This window comes from Scyliorhinus torazame, chromosome 27 (genome assembly GCF_047496885.1).
Source record: "Scyliorhinus torazame isolate Kashiwa2021f chromosome 27, sScyTor2.1, whole genome shotgun sequence".
NCBI lineage: Eukaryota > Metazoa > Chordata > Chondrichthyes > Carcharhiniformes > Scyliorhinidae > Scyliorhinus > Scyliorhinus torazame.
In genome coordinates this window covers 38,593,174-38,610,718 of record NC_092733.1, presented here as the reverse complement: position 1 = coordinate 38,610,718, position 17,545 = coordinate 38,593,174, and the positions used below count along the sequence as shown (strand labels likewise).

General features: G+C 61.2%; 1 protein-coding gene across 1 annotated transcript in view; it reads right to left on the bottom strand.

The window, feature by feature from the left end:
• The window catches only part of LOC140403363 (pancreatic secretory granule membrane major glycoprotein GP2-like), a 71,176-nt gene that overhangs the window by 31,603 nt on the left and 22,028 nt on the right, over positions 1-17,545 (bottom strand). Inside the window, exons 3-4 of the mRNA XM_072491271.1 lie at positions 14,497-14,573; positions 14,240-14,404 (exon numbers count right to left, since the gene is read on the bottom strand). Coding sequence (XP_072347372.1) covers positions 14,240-14,404; positions 14,497-14,573 — 242 coding nt within the window. The remainder of the gene's footprint in view (positions 1-14,239; positions 14,405-14,496; positions 14,574-17,545) is intronic.

Here is a 17,545-nt window from a genome sequence, read left to right as displayed (position 1 = left end):
GTGGGTGTGTGCTGGGTGTGTGTGCTGGGTGTGTGTTTGCTGGGTGGGTTTGTGCTGGGTGGGTGTGTCCTGGGTAGGTGTGTCCTGGGTAGGTGTGTGCTGGGTGGGTGGGTGCTGGGTGGGTGTGTGCTGGGTGGGTGGGAGCTGGGTGGGTGTGTGCTGGGTGGGTGGGTGCTGGGTGTGTGTGTGCTGGGTGGGTGTGTGCTGGGTGTGTGTGTGCTGGGTAGGTGTGTGCTGGGTTTCTGTGTGCTGGGCGTGTGTGTGCTGGGTGTGTGTGTGCTGTGTGTGTGCTGGGTGGGTGTGTGCTGGGTGGGTGTGTGCTGGGTGGGTGTGTGCTGGATTTGTGTGTGCTGGGTGTGTGTGTGCTGGGTGTGTGTGTGATGGGTGTGTGTGTGTGCTGTGTGTGTGCTGGGTGGGTGTGTGCTGGGTGAGTCCATCCTGGGTGTGTGTGTGCTGGGTGTGTGTGTGCTGGGAAGGTGTGTGCTGGGTGTGTCCGTTCTGGGTGTGTGTGTGCTGGGAAGGTGTGTGCTGGGTGTGTCCAGGGTGTGTGTGTCCTGGGTAGGTGTGTGCTGGGTGTGTCCGTCCTGAGTGGGTGTGTCCTGGGTAGGTGTGTGCTGTGTAGGTGTGTGCTGGGTGTGTCCGTCCTGGGTGTGTGTGTCCTGGGTGGGTGTGCCCTGGGTAGGTGTGTGCTGGGTAGGTGTGTGCTGGGTGTGTCCGTCCTGGGTGGGTGTGTCCTGGGTAGGTGTGTGCTGTGTAGGTGTGTGCTGGGTGTGTCCGTCCTGGGTGGGTGTGTCCTGGGTAGGTGTGTGCTGGGTATGTCCGTCCTGGGTGGGTGTGTCCTGGGTGGGTGTGTGCTGGGTAGGTGTGTGCTGGGTATGTCCGTCCTGGGTGGGCGTGTCCTGGGTGGGTGTGTGCTGGGTAGGTTTGTGCTGGGTAGGTGTGTGCTGGGTGGGTGTGTGCTGGGTGTGTGTGTGCTGGGTGTGTGTGTGCTGGGTGTGTGTGTGCTGGTTGGGTGTGTCCTGGGTGGGTGTGTCCTGGGTGTGCCCGTGCTGGGTAGGTGTGTCCTGGGTGGGTGTGTACTGGGTAGGTGTGTGCTGGGTAGGTGTGTGCTGGGTGTGTGGGTGCTGGTGGGTGTGTGCTGGGTAGGTGTGTGCTGGTTGTGTGGGTGCTGGGTAGGTGTGTGCTGGGTGTGTGTGTCCTGGGTGTGTGTGTCCTGGGTAGGTGTGTGCTGGGTGGGTGGGTGCTGGGTAGGTGTGTCCTGGGTAGGTGTGTTGTGGGTGTGTGTGCTGGGTGTGTGTGCTGGGTGTGTGGGTGCTGGGTGTGTGTGTATTGGGTGTGTGGGTGCTGAGTAGGTGTGTCCTGGGTGGGTGGGTGCTGGGTGTGTGTGTCCTGGGTGTGTGGGTGCTGGGTGTGGGTGTCCTGGGTAGGTGTGTCCTTGGTGGGTGGGTGCTGTGCGTGTGTGTCCTGGGTGGGTGTGTGCTGGGTGTGTGTGTCCTGGGTGTGTGGGTGCTGGGTAGGTGTGTGCTGGTTGGGTGTGTGCTGTGTAGGTGTGAGCTGGGTAGGTGTGTCCTGCGTACGTATGTGCTGGGTGAGTGTGTGATGGGTGTGTGTGCTGGGTAGGTGTGTGCTGGGTAGGTGTGTGCTGGGTGTGTGTGTGCTGGGTGTGTGTGTGCTGGGTAGGTGTGTGCTGGGTGTGTGTTTGCTGGGTGGGTGTGTGCTGTGTAGGTGTTAGCTGTGTGTGTGTGTGAGCTGGGTAGGTGTGTGCTGTGTAGGTGTGAGCTATGTGTGTGTGTGTGTGCTGGGTAGGTGTGTGTTGGGTGTGTGTGTGCTGGGTGGGTGTGTGCTGTGTAAGTGTGAGCTGGGTGTGTGTGTGATGGGTGTGTGAGAGCTGGGTAGGTGTGTGCTGTGTAGGTGTGAGCTGTGTGTGTGTGTGTGTGCTGGGTAGGTGTGACCTGGGTGTGTGTGTGCTGGGTAGGTGAGTGCTGGGTGTGTCCGTCCTGTGTGGGTGTGTCCTGGGTAGGTGTGTGCTGGATGTGTCCGTCCTGGGTGTGTGTGTGCTGGGTGTGTGTGTGCTGGGAAGGTGTGTGCTGGGTGTGTCCGTCCTGGGTGGGTGTGTCCTGGGTAGGTGTGTGCTGGGTGTGTGTGTACTAGGTGGGTGTGTGCTGTGTGTGTGTGTGTGCTGGGTGTGTGTGTGCTGGGTAGGTGTGTGCTGGGTGGGTGTGTGATGGGTGGGTGTGTGCTGGGTGTGTGTGTGCTGGGTGTGTCAGTCCTAGGTGGGTGTGTCCTGGGTGTGTGTGTGCTAGGTGGGTGTGTGCTGTGTAGGTGTGAGCTGGGTGTGTGTGTGATGGGTGTGTGTGTGCTGGGTAGGTGTGTGCTGCATGGGTGTGTGTGTGCTGGGTGGGTGTGTGATGGGTGTGTCAGTCCTAGGTGGGTGTGTCCTGGGTGTGTGTGTGCTAGGTGGGTGTGTGCTGTGTAGGTGTGAGCTGGGTGGGTGTGTGATGGGTGTGTGTGTGCTGGGTAGGTGTGTGCTGGGTAGGTGTGACCTGGGTGTGTGTGTGCTGTGTAGGTTTGAGCTGGTGTCTGTGTGATGGGTGTGTGTGTGCTGTGTAGGTGTGTGCTGGGTAGGTGTGTGCTGTGTAGGTGTGTGCTGTGTGTGTGTGTGTGCTGGGTGTGTGTGTGCTGGGTAGGTGTGTGCTGGGTGGGTGTGTGATGGGTGTGTGTGTGCTGGGTGTGTGTGTGCTGGGTAGGTGTGTTCTGGGTAGGTGTGTGCTGGGTAGGTGTGTGCTGCATGGGTGTGTGTGTGCTGGGTGGGTGTGTGCTGGGTGTGTCAGTCCTAGGTGGGTGTGTCCTGGGTGTGTGTGTGTGCTGGGTGTGCGTGTGCTGGGTGGGTGTGTGCTGGGTAGGTGTGTGCTGGGTGTGTGTGTGCTGGGTAGCAGTGTGCTGGGTAGGTGTGTGCTGGGTGTGTCCGTCCTGTGTGTGTCCGTCCTGGGTAGGTGTGTGCTGGGTGGGTGTGTGCTGGGTGTGTGTGTGTTGGGTGTGTGTGTCCTTGGTGGGTGTGTGCTGGGTGGGTGTGTGCTGGGTGTGTGTGTGCTGTGTAGGTGTGAGCTGTGTGTGTGTGTGCTGGGTATGTGTGTCCTGGGTGGGTTTGTGCTGGGTAGGTGTGTGCTGGGTGTGTGTGTGCTGGGTGGGTGTGTGCTGGGTAGGTGTGTGCTGGGTGTGTGTGTGCTGGGTGGATGTGTGCTGTGTAGGTGTGAGCTGTGTGTGTGTGTGCTGGGTATGTGTGTCCTGGGTGGGTTTGTGCTGGGTAGGTGTGTGCTGGGTGTGTGTGTGCTGGGTGTGTGTGTGCTGGGTGTGTGTGTGATGGGTGGGTGTGTTGTGGGTGTGTCCGTCCAAGGTGGGTGTGTCCTGGGTGTGTGTGTGCTGGGTGTGTCCGTCCTGGGTGTGTGTGTGCTGGGTAGGTGTGTGCTGGGTAGGTGTGTGCTGGGTAGGTGTGTGCTGGGTGTGTATGTGCTGGGTGTATCCGTCCTGGGTGGGTGTGTGCTGGGTGTGTGTGTGCTGGGTGTGTGTGTGCTGGGTGGGTGTGAGCTGGGTCGGTGTGTGCTTAGGTGTGTGTGTGCTGGGTGTGTGTGTTCTGGGTGTGTGTGTGCTGGGTGTGTGTGTGCTGGGTGTGTGTGTGCTGGGTGTGTGTGTGCTTAGGTGTGTCTGTGCTGGGTGTGTGTGTGCTGGGTGTGTGTGTGCTGGGTCGGTGTGTGCTTAGGTGTGTGTGTGCTGGGTGTGTGTGTTCTGGGTGTGTGTGTGCTGGGTGTGTGTGTGCTGGGTGTGTGTGTACTGGGTGTGTGTGTGCTGGGTGGGTGGGTGCTGGGTGTGTGTGTGCTGGGTGTGTGTGTGCTGGGTGTGTGTGTCCTGGGTGTGTGTGTGCTGGGTGTGTGTGTACTGGGTGTGTCCGTCCTGGGTGGGTGTGTGCTGGGTGTGTGTGTCCTGGGTGTGTGTGTGCTGGGTGTGTGTGTACTGGGTGTGTGTGCTGGGTGTGTGTGTGCTGGGTCGGTGTGTGCTGGGTGGGTGTGTGCTTAGGTGTGTGTGTACTGGGTGTGTGTGTTCTGGGTGTGTGTGTGCTGGGTGTGTGTGTACTGGGTGTGTGTGCTGGGTGTGTGTGTGCTGGGTGTGTGTGTTCTGGGTGTGTGTGTGCTGGGTGTGTGTGTGCTGGGTGGGTGTGTGCTGGGTGTGTGTGTGCTGGGTGGGTGTGTCCTGGGTGTGTGTGTGCTGGGTGGGTTTGTGCTGGGTGGGTGTGTGCTGGGTGTGTGTGTCCTGGGTAGGTGTGTGCTGGGTAGGTGTGTGCTGGGTGTGTGTGTCCTGGGTAGGTGTGTGCTTGGTAGCTGTGTGCTGGGTGAGTGGGTGCTGGATGGGTGTGTCCTGGGTAGGTGTGTGCTGGGTGGGTGTGTGCTGGGTGTGTGCTGGGTGTGTGTGTGCTGGGTGTGTGTGTGTGCTGTGTGGGTTTGTGCTGGGTGTGTGGGTCCTGGGTAGGTGTGTGCTGGGTGGGTGTGTCCTGGGTGTGTGTGTGCTGGGTGTGTGTGTGCTGGGTGGGTGTGTGCTGGGTAGGTGTGTGCTGAGTGGGTGTGCGCTGGGTGTGTGTGTGCTGGGTGGGTGTGTGCTGGGTGGGTGTGTCCTGGGTGGGTGTGTGCTGGGTAGGTGTGCGCTGGGTGTGGGTGTGCTGGGTGGGTGTGTGCTGGGTGGGTGTGTCCTGGGTGGGTGTGTGCTGGGTAGGTGTGCGCTGTGTGTGTGTGTGCTGGGTGGGTGTGTCCTGGGCGGGTGTGTGCTGGGTGGGTGTGTGCTGGGTGGGTGTGTCCTGGGTGGGTGTGTGCTGGGTGTGTGTGTGCTGGGTGGGTGTGTCCTGGGTGGGTGTGTGCTGGGTAGGTGTGTGCTGGGTAGGTGTGCGCTGGGTGTGTGTGTGCTGGGTGGGTGTGTGCTGGGTAGGTGTGTGCTGGGTAGGTGTGCGCTGGGTGGGTTTGTGCTGGGTGGGTGTGTCCTGGGTAGGTGTGTGCTGGGTAGGTGTGTGCTGGGTAGGTGTGTGCTGGGAGGGTGTGTGCTGTGTGGGTGTGTTCTGGATAGTTGTGTGGGTGCTGGGTAGGTGTGTGCTGAGTGTCTGTGTGCTGGGTGTGTGTGTGCTGGGTGTGTGTGTGCTGGGTGTGTGTGTGTTGGGTGTGTGTGCTGGGTAGGTGTGTGCTGGGTAGGTGTGTGCTGGTTGGGTGTGTGCTGGGTGGGTGTGTGCTGGGTGGGTGTGTGCTGGGTAGGTGTGTGCTGGGTGTGTGTGTGCTGGGTGGGTGTGTGCTGTGTAGGTGTGAGCTGGGTGTGTGTGTGATGGGTGTGTGTGAGCTGGGTAGGTGTGTGCTGTGTAGGTGTGAGCTGTGTGTGTGTGTGCTTGGTAGCTGTGTGCTGGGTGAGTGGGTGCTGGATGGGTGTGTCCTGGGTAGGTGTGTGCTGGGTGGGTGTGTGCTGTGTGTGTGCTGGGTGTGTGTGTGCTGGGTGTGTGTGTGTGCTGTGTGGGTTTGTGCTGGGTGTGTGGGTCCTGGGTAGGTGTGTGCTGGGTGGGTGTGTCCTGGGTGTGTGTGTGCTGGCTGTGTGTGTGCTGGGTGGGTGTGTGCTGGGTAGGTGTGTGCTGAGTGGGTGTGCGCTGGGTGTGTGTGTGCTGGGTGGGTGTGTGCTGGGTGGGTGTGTCCTGGGTGGGTGTGTGCTGGGTAGGTGTGCGCTGGGTGTGGGTGTGCTGGGTGGGTGTGTGCTGGGTGGGTGTGTCCTGGGTGGGTGTGTGCTGGGTAGGTGTGCGCTGTGTGTGTGTGTGCTGGGTGGGTGTGTCCTGGGCGGGTGTGTGCTGGGTGGGTGTGTGCTGGGTGGGTGTGTCCTGGGTGGGTGTGTGCTGGGTGTGTGTGTGCTGGGTGGGTGTGTCCTGGGTGGGTGTGTGCTGGGTAGGTGTGTGCTGGGTAGGTATGCGCTGGGTGTGTGTGTGCTGGGTGGGTGTGTGCTGGGTAGGTGTGTGCTGGGTAGGTGTGCGCTGGGTGGGTTTGTGCTGGGTGGGTGTGTCCTGGGTAGGTGTGTGCTGGGTAGGTGTGTGCTGGGTAGGTGTGTGCTGGGAGGGTGTGTGCTGTGTGGGTGTCTTCTGGATAGTTGTGTGGGTGCTGGGTAGGTGTGTGCTGAGTGTCTGTGTGCTGGGTGTGTGTGTGCTGGGTGTGTGTGTGCTGGGTGTGTGTGTGTTGGGTGTGTGTGCTGGGTAGGTGTGTGCTGGGTAGGTGTGTGCTGGGTGGGTGTGTGCTGGGTGGGTGTGTGCTGGGTGGGTGTGTGCTGGGTAGGTGTGTGCTGGGTGTGTGTGTGCTGGGTGGGTGTGTGCTGTGTAGGTGTGAGCTGGGTGTGTGTGTGATGGGTGTGTGTGAGCTGGGTAGGTGTGTGCTGTGTAGGTGTGAGCTGTGTGTGTGTGTGTGTGCTGGGTAGGTGTGACCTGGGTGTGTGCGTGCTGGGTAGGTGTGTGCTTTGTGTGTCCGTCCTGTGTGGGTGTGTCCTGGGTAGGTGTGTGCTGGGTGTGTCCATCCTGGGAAGGTGTGTGCTGGGTGTGTCCGTCCTGGGTGGGTGTGTCTTGGGTAGGTTTGTGCTGGGTATGTCCGTCCTGGGTAGGTGTGTCCTGGGTAGGTGTGTCCTGGGTAGGTGTGTGCTGGGTGTGTGCTGGGTGTGTGTGTGTGCTGGGTGTGTTTGTGCTGGGTGTGAGCGTCCTGGGTAGGTGTGTGCTGGGTGGGTGTGTGCTGAGTGGGTATGCGCAGGGTGTGTGTGTGCTGGGTGGGTGTGTGCTGGGTGGGTGTGTGCTGGGTGTGTGTGTGCTGTGTGTGTGCTGGGTGGGTGTGTGCTGGGTGTGTGTGTGCTGGGTGGGTGTGTGCTGGGTGTGTGTGTGATGGGTGTGTGTGTGCTGTGTGTGTGCTGGGTGGGTGTGTGCTGGGGGGGCGTGTGCTGGGTGTGTGTGTCCTGGTTGGGTGTGTCCTGGGTAGGTGTGTGTTGGGTGTGTCCGTCCTGGGTGGGTGTGTCCTGGGTAGGTGTATGCTGGGTAGGTGTGTGCTGGGTGTGTCCGTCCTGGGTGTGTGTGTGCTGGGTGTGTGTGTGCTGGGAAGGTGTGTGCTGGGTGTGTGTGTGCTGGGTAGGTGTGTGCTGGGTGTGTCCGTCCTGGGTGGGTGTGTCCTGGCTGGGTGTGTCCTGGGTAGGTCTGTGCTGGGTGTGTCCGTCCTGGGTGGGTGTGTCCTGGGTAGGTGTGTGCTGGGTAGGTGTGTGCTGGGTAGGAGTGTGCTGGGTGTGTCCGTCCTGGGTGTGTGTGTGCTGGGTGTGTGTGTGCTGGGAAGGTGTGTGCTGGGTGTGTGTGTGCTGGGTGTGTGTTTGCTGGGTGGGTTTGTGCTGGGTGGGTGTGTCCTCGGTGGGTGTGTCCTGGGTAGGTGTGTCCTGGGTAGGTGTGTGCTGGGTAGGTGTGTGCTGGGTGTGTGTGTGCTGGGTGTGTGTGTGCTGGGTGTGTGTGTGATGGGTGGGTTTGTGCTGGGTGGGTGTGTCCTGGGTGGGTGTGTCCTGGGTAGGTGTGTCCTGGGTAGGTGTGTGCTGGGTAGGTGTGTGCTGGGTGTGTGTGTGCTGGGTGTGTGTGTGCTGGGTGTGTGTGTGATGGGTGTGTGTGCTGTGTGTGTGCTGGGTGGGTGTGTGCTGGGGGGGCGTGTGCTGCGTGTGTGTGTCCTGGGTGGGTGTGTCCTGGATAGGTGTGTGCAGGGTGTGTCCGTCCTGGGTGGGTGTGTCCTGGGTAGGTGTGTGCTGGGTGTGTCCGTCCTGGGTGTGTCCGTCCTGGGTAGGTGTGTGCTGGGTAGGAGTGTGCTGGGTGGGTGGGTGCTGGGTGTGTCCGTCCTGGGTGGGTGTGTCCTGGGTCGGTGTGTGCTGGGTATGTCCGTCCTGGGTGGGTGTGTCCGTCCTGGGTGGGTGTGTCCTGGGTGGGTGTGTCCTGGGTGTGCCCGTCCTGGGTATGTGTGTGCTGGGTGTGTCCGTCCTGGGTGGGTGTGTCCTGGGTAGGTGTGTGCTGGGTAGGAGTGTGCTGGGTGTGTCCGTCCTGGGTGTGTGTGTGCTGGGTGGGTTTGTGCTGGGTGGGTGTGTCCTGGGTGGGTGTGTCCTGGGAGGGTGTGTCCTGGGTAGGTGTGTCCTGGGTAGGTGTGTGCTGGGTAGGTGTGTGCTGGGTGGGTGTGTGCTGGGTGGGTGTGTGCTGGGTGTGTGTGTGCTGGGTGGGTGTGTGGTGGGTGTATGTGTGATGGGTGTGTGTGTGCTGTGTGTGTGCTGGGTGGGTGTGTGCTGGGGGGGCGTGTGCTGGGTGTGTGTGTCCTGGGTGGGTGTGTCCTGGGTAGGTGTGTGCTGGGTGTGTCCATCCTGGGTGGGTGTGTCCTGGGTAGGTGTGTGCTGGGTAGGAGTGTGCTGGGTGTGTCCGTCCTGGGTGTGTGTGTCCTGGGTAGGTGTGTGCTGGATATGTCTGTCCTGGGTGGGTGTGTGTGTGCTGGGTGGGTGTGTCCTGGGTGTGCCCGTCCTGGGTATGTGTGTCCTGGGTGGGTGTGTGCTGGGTAGGTGTGTGCTGGGTAGGAGTGTGCTGGGTGGGTGTGTGCTGGGTGGGTGTGTGCTGGGTAGGTGTGTGCTGGGTGTGTGGGTGCTGGTGGGTGTGTGCTGGGTAGGTGTGTGCTGGGTGTGTGTGTGCTGGGTGTGTGGGTGCTGGGTAGGTGTGTGCTGGGTGTGTGTGTCCTGGGTAGATGTGTCCTGGGTAGGTGTGTTGTGGGTGTGTGGGTGCTGGGTGGGTGGGTGCTGGGTGGGTGGGTGCAGGGTAGGTGTGTTGTGGGTGTGTGGGTGCTGGGTGTGTGTGCTGGGTGTGTGTGTGCTGGGTGTGTGTGTCCTGGGTGTGTGTGTCCTGGGTGGGTGGGTGCTGGGTGTGTGTGTACTGGGTGTGTGCGTGCTGAGTAGGTCTGTCCTGGGTGGGTGGGTGCTGGGTGTGTGTGTCCTGGGTGTGGGTGTCCTGGGTGTGTGGGTGCTGGGTGTGTGTGTCCTGGGTAGGTGTGTCCTTGGTGGGTGGGTGCTGGGCGTGTGTGTCCTGGGTGTGTGGGTGCTGGGTAGGTGTGTGCTGGGTGGGTGTGTGCTGGGTGTGTGTGTCCTGGGTGGGTGTGTGCTGGGTGGGTGTGTGCTGGGTGTTTGTGTGCTGGGTGTGTGTGTCCTGGGTGGGTGGGTGCTGGGTGGGTGTGCCCTGGGTGGGTGTGTGCTGGGTGTGTGTGTGCTGGGTGGGTTTGTGCTGTGTAGGTGTGAGCTGGGTAGGTGTGTCCTGCGTACGTATGCGCTGGGTGAGTGTGTGATGGGTGTGTGTGTGCTGGGTAGGTGTGTGCTGGGTAGGTGTGTGCTGGGAGTGTGTGTGCTGGGTGTGTGTGTGCAGGGTAGGTGTGTGCTGGGTGTGTGTGTGCTGGGTGGGTGTGTGCTGTGTAGGTGTGAGCTGGGTGTGTGTGTGAGCTGGGTAGGTGTGTGCTGTGTAGGTGTGAGCTGTGTGTGTGTGTGTGTGCTGCGTAGGTGTGTGTTGGGTTTGTGTGTGCTGGGTGGGTGTGTGCTGTGTAGTTGTGAGCTGGGTGTGTGTGTGATGGGTGTGTGTGAGCTGGGTATGTGTGTGCTGTGTAGGTGTGAGCTGTGTGTGTGTGTGTCTGCTGGGTAGGTGTGACCTGGGTGTGTGTGTGCTGGGTAGGTGTGTGCGGGGTGTGTCCGTCCTGTGTGGGTGTGTCCTGGGTAGGTGTGTGCTGCATGTGTCCGTCCTGGGTGGGTGTGTGCTGGGCGGGTGTGTGCTGGGAAGATGTGTGCTGGGTGTGTCCGTCCTGGGTGTGTGTGTGCTGGGTAGGTGTGTGCTGGGTGTGTCCGTCCTGGGTGGGTGTGTGCTGGGTGTGTCCATCCTGGGTGGGTGTGTCCTGGGTAGGTGTGTGCTGGGTGTGTCCGTCCTGGGAAGGTGTGTGCTGGGTGTGTCCGTCCTGGGTGGGTGTGTCCTGGGTAGGTGTGTGCTGGGTGTGTCCGTCCTGGGTGGGTGTGTCCTGGGTAGGTGTGTGCTGGATGTGTCCGTCCTGGGTGGGTGTGTGCTGGGTGTGTGTGTGCTGGGAAGGTGTGTGCTGGGTGTGTCCGTCCTGTGTGGGTGTGTCCTGGGTAGGTGTGTCCTGGGTGGTTGGGTGCTGGGTGGGTGGGTGCAGGGTAGGTATGTCCTGGGTAGGTGTGTTGTGGGTATGTGTGTCCTGGGTAGGTGTGTCCTGGGTGGGTGGGTGCTGGGTGGGTGTGTCCTGAGTGGGTGGGTGCTGGGTGTGTGTGTCCTGGGTGGGTGCTGGGTGGGTGTGTCCTGGGTGGGTGGGTGCTGGGTGGGTTGGTGCAGGGTGTGTGTGTCCTGGGTGGGTGTGTCCTGGGTGGGTGTGTGCTGGGTGGGTGTGCTGGGTGGGTGTGTGCTGGGTGTGTGTGTCCTGGATGTGTGGGTGCTGGGTGTGTGTGTACTGGGTGTGTGTGTCCTGGATGTGTGTGTGCTGGGTGTGTGTGTGCTGGGTATGTGTGTCCTGGGTGGGTGTGTGCTGGGTGTGTGTGTGCTGGGTGGGTGTGTGCTGGGTGTGTGTGTCCTGGATGTGTGGGTGCTGGGTGTGTGTGTGCTGGATATGTGTGTCCTGGGTGGGTGGGTGCTGGGTGGGTGTGTCCTGTGTGGGTATGTGCTGGGTGGGTGTGTCCTGGGTGTGTGTGTGCTGGGTGGGTGGGTACTGGGTGGGTGGGTGCTGGGTGGGTGGGTACTGGGTGGGTGGGTGCTGGGTGGGTTTGTGCTGGGTGTGTGTGTCCTGGGTGGATGGGTGCTGGGTGGGTGTGTGCTGGGTGGGTGGGTGCTGGGTTGGTGGGTGCTGGGTGGGTGTGTGCTGGGTGTGTGTGTGCTGGGCGGGTGTGTGCTGGGTGGGTTTGTGCTGGGTGGGTGTGTCCTGGGTGGGTGGGTGCTGGGTGTGTGTGTGCTGGGTGGGTGGGTGCTGGGTGGGTGGGTGCTGGGTGGGTGTGTCCTGGGTGGGTGGGTGCTGGGTGGGTGGGTGCTGGGTGGGTGGGCGCTGGGTGGGTGGGCGCTGGGTGGGTGGGTGCTGGGTAGGTGTGTCCTGGGTAGGTGTGTTGTGGGTGTGTGGGTGCTGGGTGTGTGTGCTGGGTGTGTGTGTGCTGGGTGTGTGTGTCCTGGGTGTGTGTGTCCTGGGTGGGTGGGTGCTGGGTGTGTGTGTACTGGGTGTGTGGGTGCTGAGTAGGTGTGTCCTGGGTGGGTGGGTGCTGGGTGTGTATGTCCTGGGTGTGGGTGTCCTGGGTGTGTGGGTGCTGGGTGTGGGTGTCCTGGGTAGGTGTGTCCTTGGTGGGTGGGTGCTGGGCGTGTGTGTCCTGGGTGTGTGGGTGCTGGGTAGGTGTGTGCTGGGTGGGTGTGTGCTGGGTGTGTGTGTGCTGGGTGTGTGTGTCCTGGGTGGGTGTGTGCTGGGTGGGTGTGTGCTGGGTGTTTGTGTGCTGGGTGTGTGTGTCCTGGGTGGGTGGGTGCTGGGTGGGTGTGCCCTGGGTGTGTGTGTGCTGGGTGTGTGTGTGCTGGGTGGGTTTGTGCTGTGTAGGTGTGAGCTGGGTAGGTGTGTCCTGCGTACGTATGTGCTGGGTGAGTGTGTGATGGGTGTGTGTGTGCTGGGTAGGTGTGTGCTGGGTAGGTGTGTGCTGGGAGTGTGTGTGCTGGGTGTGTGTGTGCAGGGTAGGTGTGTGCTGGGTGTGTGTGTGCTGGGTGGGTGTGTGCTGTGTAGGTGTGAGCTGGGTGTGTGTGTGAGCTGGGTAGGTGTGTGCTGTGTAGGTGTGAGCTGTGTGTGTGTGTGTGCTGCGTAGATGTGTGTTGGGTGTGTGTGTGCTGGGTGGGTGTGTGCTGTGTAGGTGTGAGCTGGGTGTGTGTATGATGGGTGTGTGTGAGCTGGGTATGTGTGTGCTGTGTAGGTGTGAGCTGTGTGTGTGTGTGTCTGCTGGGTAGGTGTGACCTGGGTGTGTGTGTGCTGGGTAGGTGTGTGCTGGGTGTGTCCGTCCTGTGTGGGTGTGTCCTGGGTAGGTGTGTGCTGGGAAGGTGTGTGCTGGGTGTGTCCGTCCTGGGTGGGTGTGCCCTGGGTAGGTGTGTGCTGGGTGTGTCCGTCCTGGGTGTGTGTGTGCTGGGTAGGTGTGTGCTGGGTGTGTCCGTCCTGGGTGGGTGTGTGCTGGGTGTGTCCGTCCTGGGTGGGTGTGTCCTGGGTAGGTGTGTGCTGGGTGTGTCCGTCCTGGGAAGGTGTGTGCTGGGTGTGTCCGTCCTGGGTGGGTGTGTCCTGGGTAGGTGTGTGCTGGGTGTGTCCATCCTGGGTGGGTGTGTCCTGGGTAGGTGTGTGCTGGATGTGTCCGTCCTGGGTGGGTGTGTGCTGGGTGTGTGTGTGCTGGGTGGGTGTGTCCTGGGTAGGTGTGTGCTGGATGTGTCCGTCCTGGGTGGGTGTGTCCTGGGAAGGTGTGTGCTGGGTGTGTCCGTCCTGGGTGGGTGTGTCCTGGGTAGGTGTGTGCTGGATGTGTCCGTCCTGGGTGGGTGTGTGCTGGGTGGGTGTGTGCTGGGTGTGTGTGTGCTGGGTGTGTGTGTGCTGGGAAGGTGTGTGCTGGGTGTGTCCGTCCTGTGTGGGTGTGTCCTGGGCAGGTGTGTCCTGGGTGGGTGGGTGCTGGGTGGGTGGGTGCTGGGTAGGTATGTCCTGGGTAGGTGTGTTGTGGGTATGTGTGTCCTGAGTGGGTGGGTGCTGGGTGTGTGTGTCCTGGGTGGGTGCTGGGTGGGTGTGTCCTGGGTGGGTGGGTGCTGGGTGGGTTGGTGCAGGGTGGGTGTGTCCTGGGTGGGTGTGTCCTGGGTGGGTGTGTGCTGGGTGGGTGGGTGCTGGGTGGGTGTGTGCTGGGTGTGTGTGTCCTGGATGTGTGGGTGCTGGGTGTGTGTGTGCTGGGTATGTGTGTCCTGGGTGGGTGGGTGCTGGGTGGGTGTGTCCTGGATGTGTGGGTGCTGGGTGTGTGTGTGCTGGGTATGTGTGTCCTGGGTGGGTGGGTGCTGGGTGGGTGTGTCCTGGGTGTGTGTGTGCTGGGTGGGTGTGTCCTGGGTGTGTGTGTGCTGGGTGGGTCGGTGCTGGGTGGGTGGGTGCAGGGTGGGTGTGTCCTGGGTGGGTGCTGGGTGGGTGGGTACTGGGTGGGTGGGTGCTGGGTGGGTGTGTCCTGGGTGGGTGCTGGGTGGGTGGGTACTGGGTGGGTCGGTGCTGGGTGGGTGGGTGCTGGGTGGGTGTGTCCTGGGTGGGTGCTGGGTGGGTGGGTACTGGGTGGGTGGGTGCTGGGTGGGTTTGTGCTGGGTGGGTGTGTGCTGGGTGGGTGTGTGCTGGGTGGGTTTGTGCTGGGTGGGTGTGTGCTGGGTGGGTGGGTGCTGGGTGGGTGGGTGCTGGGTGGGTGGGTGCTGGGTGGGTGTGTCCTGGGTGTGTGTGTGCTGGGTGTGTGTGTCCTGGGTGGGTGTGTCCTGGGTGTGTGTGTCCTGGGTGGGTGCTGGGTGGGTGGGTACTGGGTGGGTGTGTGCTGGGTGGGTGTGTCCTGGGTGGGTGGGCGCTGGGTGGGTGGGCGCTGGGTGGGTGGGTGCTGGGTGGGTGGTTCCTGGGTGGGTGTGTGCTGGGTGGGTGCTGGCTGGGTGGGTGCTGGGTAGTGCCATCGCGAATGGCATCACGCCGCTGCTAGCCCATTGCGGGCCGGAGTCATTTGCGCCGTTTTTGGCGAGTTGTTCGGGCCATCGCGCCGATTCACGGAGAATCCCGCCCGGGGACTCGACATTCCCCTTTATCTATTCTGTCTGTAACATCCTCAAAACCCCCAACATGTTCGTCCAACATCTTTCCCCACATTAACCCATGTCGACTGTGTCCAATCAGATCATCATTATCCAAGTGTCCAGTTCTCACATCCTTCCGAATTGATTTGAACGTTTCCCCTCCGACTGCAGCAAGGTGAGTGAGTTGGGAAAGGGTTACAAAGGAGCTATCAGAGTGTCTGATTCAGTTCCCGTCGCTGGAAATTACACTTTGGGTTTCAGTCCCTTCCAGCAGCGAGGCTCTGATGTAACTTTGTCATTGCTGCTGCTGACCTGGGACATCCCAGAATTACCCGTTTACTCCATTTAAAAACCCCAATGTACCTGTGCAGTAAGCGAGGAAACAGATAGGAGACTTCTTCAAGTAATAAACAAAGTAATCGCTGCAGCGTTTGATCTTTATTTCCACACTCCAGTCGCAGGGATTTCCACTCAAGTGAAAACAAACTTGCCTCTTCACCTCCCCATCACCCGGAGTGGGATGACTACCTGAAACGAGGGATAGAAAGAGTGAAAAGTGTATCCAGTGTGAATATGTTGGACAGTCAATGGAAATCTGAGATAATAGAGTCTGAAATTACCACGTAACCAGCCCGGGGCGTTTGTGGAGCAGTGCTTGACTGGAACAACAGCCTCAGGAATGGTCGATCCACCAGGACTGAAAGAACAATCACAGAGTCAGTCGCTGGACTGGGGAAATCACAATAAAATGAAGCAGGAATTACTCAGCTGGTCAGGCAGCCTGTGTGGAGAGAAACAGAATTAACCTTTCTGTTTGTGATGACCCTTCGTCAGGACAGAGGAGTTATCACAACTCCAAACATTAACTCTGATTCTCTCCACAGAAGCTGACTGAGCTGCTGAGTATTTGCAGCATGTTGTGTTTCCATTTCACATTGTATTCAGGAGGACGTGTGTGAAATGTGCAGTGGGATAAACTCAGCAGGGGAGGGAATATTACCGTGTTCAGCATTCTGGAAAGTGGCCCTATTCCCTGAAAGAGACAAAATGTTCCCGCGCTGACGCCGGAGCGAGGCGACTCTCTGCGAGCTCTCACAAACAGATCCACTTTTTACTTAACTTATACTCCTTCTCATCTTTTAAAATTTAATTCTGACCCGAACATGATTCCGAGCCTCTCTCTTGTAGCCTCTCTTGCAGCTTGAACATCCTCCGAGGTCCTTGGAGACCTTTTGACCCGACCCGACCTGACCTCCGCGACCTGCAAGAAGATCGGGCCCGAACCGGAAGTGAAGCCCCGACCTCGATTTGGAGCGACCCGGACCTCGGAGCTCCAAACCCGACCTCACTCCCGACGCCAGCCCCCGGATCGCCCGGCCCAGTCCCAGGAGCTCCCGACCCGACCCCCGACGGCAAGACCCGGCGCAACGCGACCCCGAGAGGCCCACCCAGCGACCCCGAGAAGCCCGCCCAGCGACCCGACCCCGAGAGACCCGACCCCGAGAGGCCCGACCCCGAGAGGTCCCGCCCAGCGACCCCGAGAGACCCGACCCCGAGAGGCCCGACCCCGAGAGGCCCCGCCCAGCGACCCCGAGAGACCCGACCCCGAGAGACCCGCCCAGCGACCCGACCCCGAGAGACCCGCCCAGCGACCCGACCCCGAGAGGCCCCGCCCAGCGACCCGACCCCGAGAGACCCGCCCAGCGACCCGACCCCGAGAGACCTGCCCAGCGACCCGACCCCGAGAGACCCGCCCAGCGACCCGACCCCGAGAGACCCGCCCAGCGACCCGACCCCGAGAGGCCCTCCCAGCGACCCGACCCCGAGAGACCCGCCCAGCGACCCGACCCCGAGAGACCCGCCCAGCGACCCCGAGAGACCCGACCCCGAGAGACCCGCCCAGCGACCCCGAGAGACCCGCCCAGCGACCCCGAGAGACCCGACCCCGAGAGACCCGCCCAGCGACCCGACCCCGAGAGACCCGCCCAGCGACCCGACCCCGAGAGACCCGACCCCGAGACCCGACCCCGAGAGACCCGCCCAGCGACCCCGAGAGACCCGCCCAGCGACCCGACCCCGAGAGACCCGCCCAGCGACCCCGAGAGACCTGCCCAGCGACCCCGAGAGACCCGCCCAGCGACCCCGAGAGACCCGCCCAGCCACCCGACCCCGAGAGACCTGCCCAGCGACCCGACCCGGAGAGGTCCGCCCAGTGACCCGACCTACCTGGTGATGGAAGAAAGAAAAATCCACGTGGAGGCCCGACCGGGCCTACTTCAAGACCCGACCCCAGGAGCGCTCAGGGAGGGAACAGACCACGGGACCCAGCCCAACCTGCCTCAGGAAGCCCCTGCCCACGACCCAGGACCCCCGAAACGGCAGAGACCCCGTGCGAGGACCTGAACGCGCTGCAAGGTATTCCCGGGCCCACAGAACGCCGGGACCCATCGAGACCGCAAACATGTCCCCCTAGCAACCCCTCTACCTCAACCAGCGCCCGGGACCCTGCCAGACGCGACCCCAGATACGTAACCAGCGTCCTGGTCCCCGCCAGCGCCCTGGACCCCGCCAGACGCGACCACCTACCTTCCACAAGGTCAGACTTCTCCCATCGGATCCCAGGATCATCCAGCAGCAGCCGCCGACCGAGGAAGCGAGGGAAACGTGGCGGTCTGCAGGTTAGACTGAAGGAACGCGGTTTCAAGACCCCTCTCCCCAGCATACTCCTGGCAAACGTCCAAGCGATCGAAAACAAGCTGGATGAACTTTACGCCAGACGTACCTCTCAGAGGGAAGTAAGAGACTGCTGTGTGCTCTGTTTCACAGAGATATGGCTCACCCCCGCCTCACCGGACTGTGCCATACAACCTGACGGCTTCTCAATTCACCGGGCGGACCGCACGGCATCATCAGGCAAAGTGAAGGGTGGAGGGGTTTGCCTCCTCATCAACTCTTCCTGGTGCTTGGATGTGGCGACTCTGGCGACCCACTGCTCCCAGACCTGGAATACCTGACCGTAAAGTGCCGCCCATATTATCTTCCACGTGAGTTCACTTCAGCCATTATCACAGCGGTCTACATCCCACCCCAGGCAGTAGTGAGGAAGGCGCTGGACGAACTATCCTCAGTAATAAACAACTACGAATCAGAACACCCGGAGGCCTTGTTCATCGTGGCCGGAGACTTCAACAAGGCCAACCTCAAGAGTGTACTGCCAAAATTCCACCAGTACATCTCCTGTCCCACCAGGGGCGACAACACTCTTGACCACTGCTACTCAAAAATCAAGGGCGCCTACCGTTCCATCCCCCGACCGCACTTTGGGAAATCAGACCATAAGACGGTGCTCCTTCTCCCGGCATCCAAGCAGAATCTCAAGCGGGAGAATCCAGCTAAGAAGGTTGTGCAGTGCTGGTCCGAGGAGACAGAAGAGCTCTTACGTGACTGCTTAGAGACAGTGGACTGGTCCATATTTAAGAACTCAGCGACCAACTTAAATGAGTATGCCACCACCGTCACAGACTTCATCAGCAAACGTGTGGACGACTGCGTGCCAAAGAAAGCAGTACGTGCGTTCCCCAACCGGAAACCATGGCTCAATCGCGAGATTGACTCCCTACTGAAGGACAGATCTGAGGCGTTCAAGGCAGACGACCCTGACCTATACAA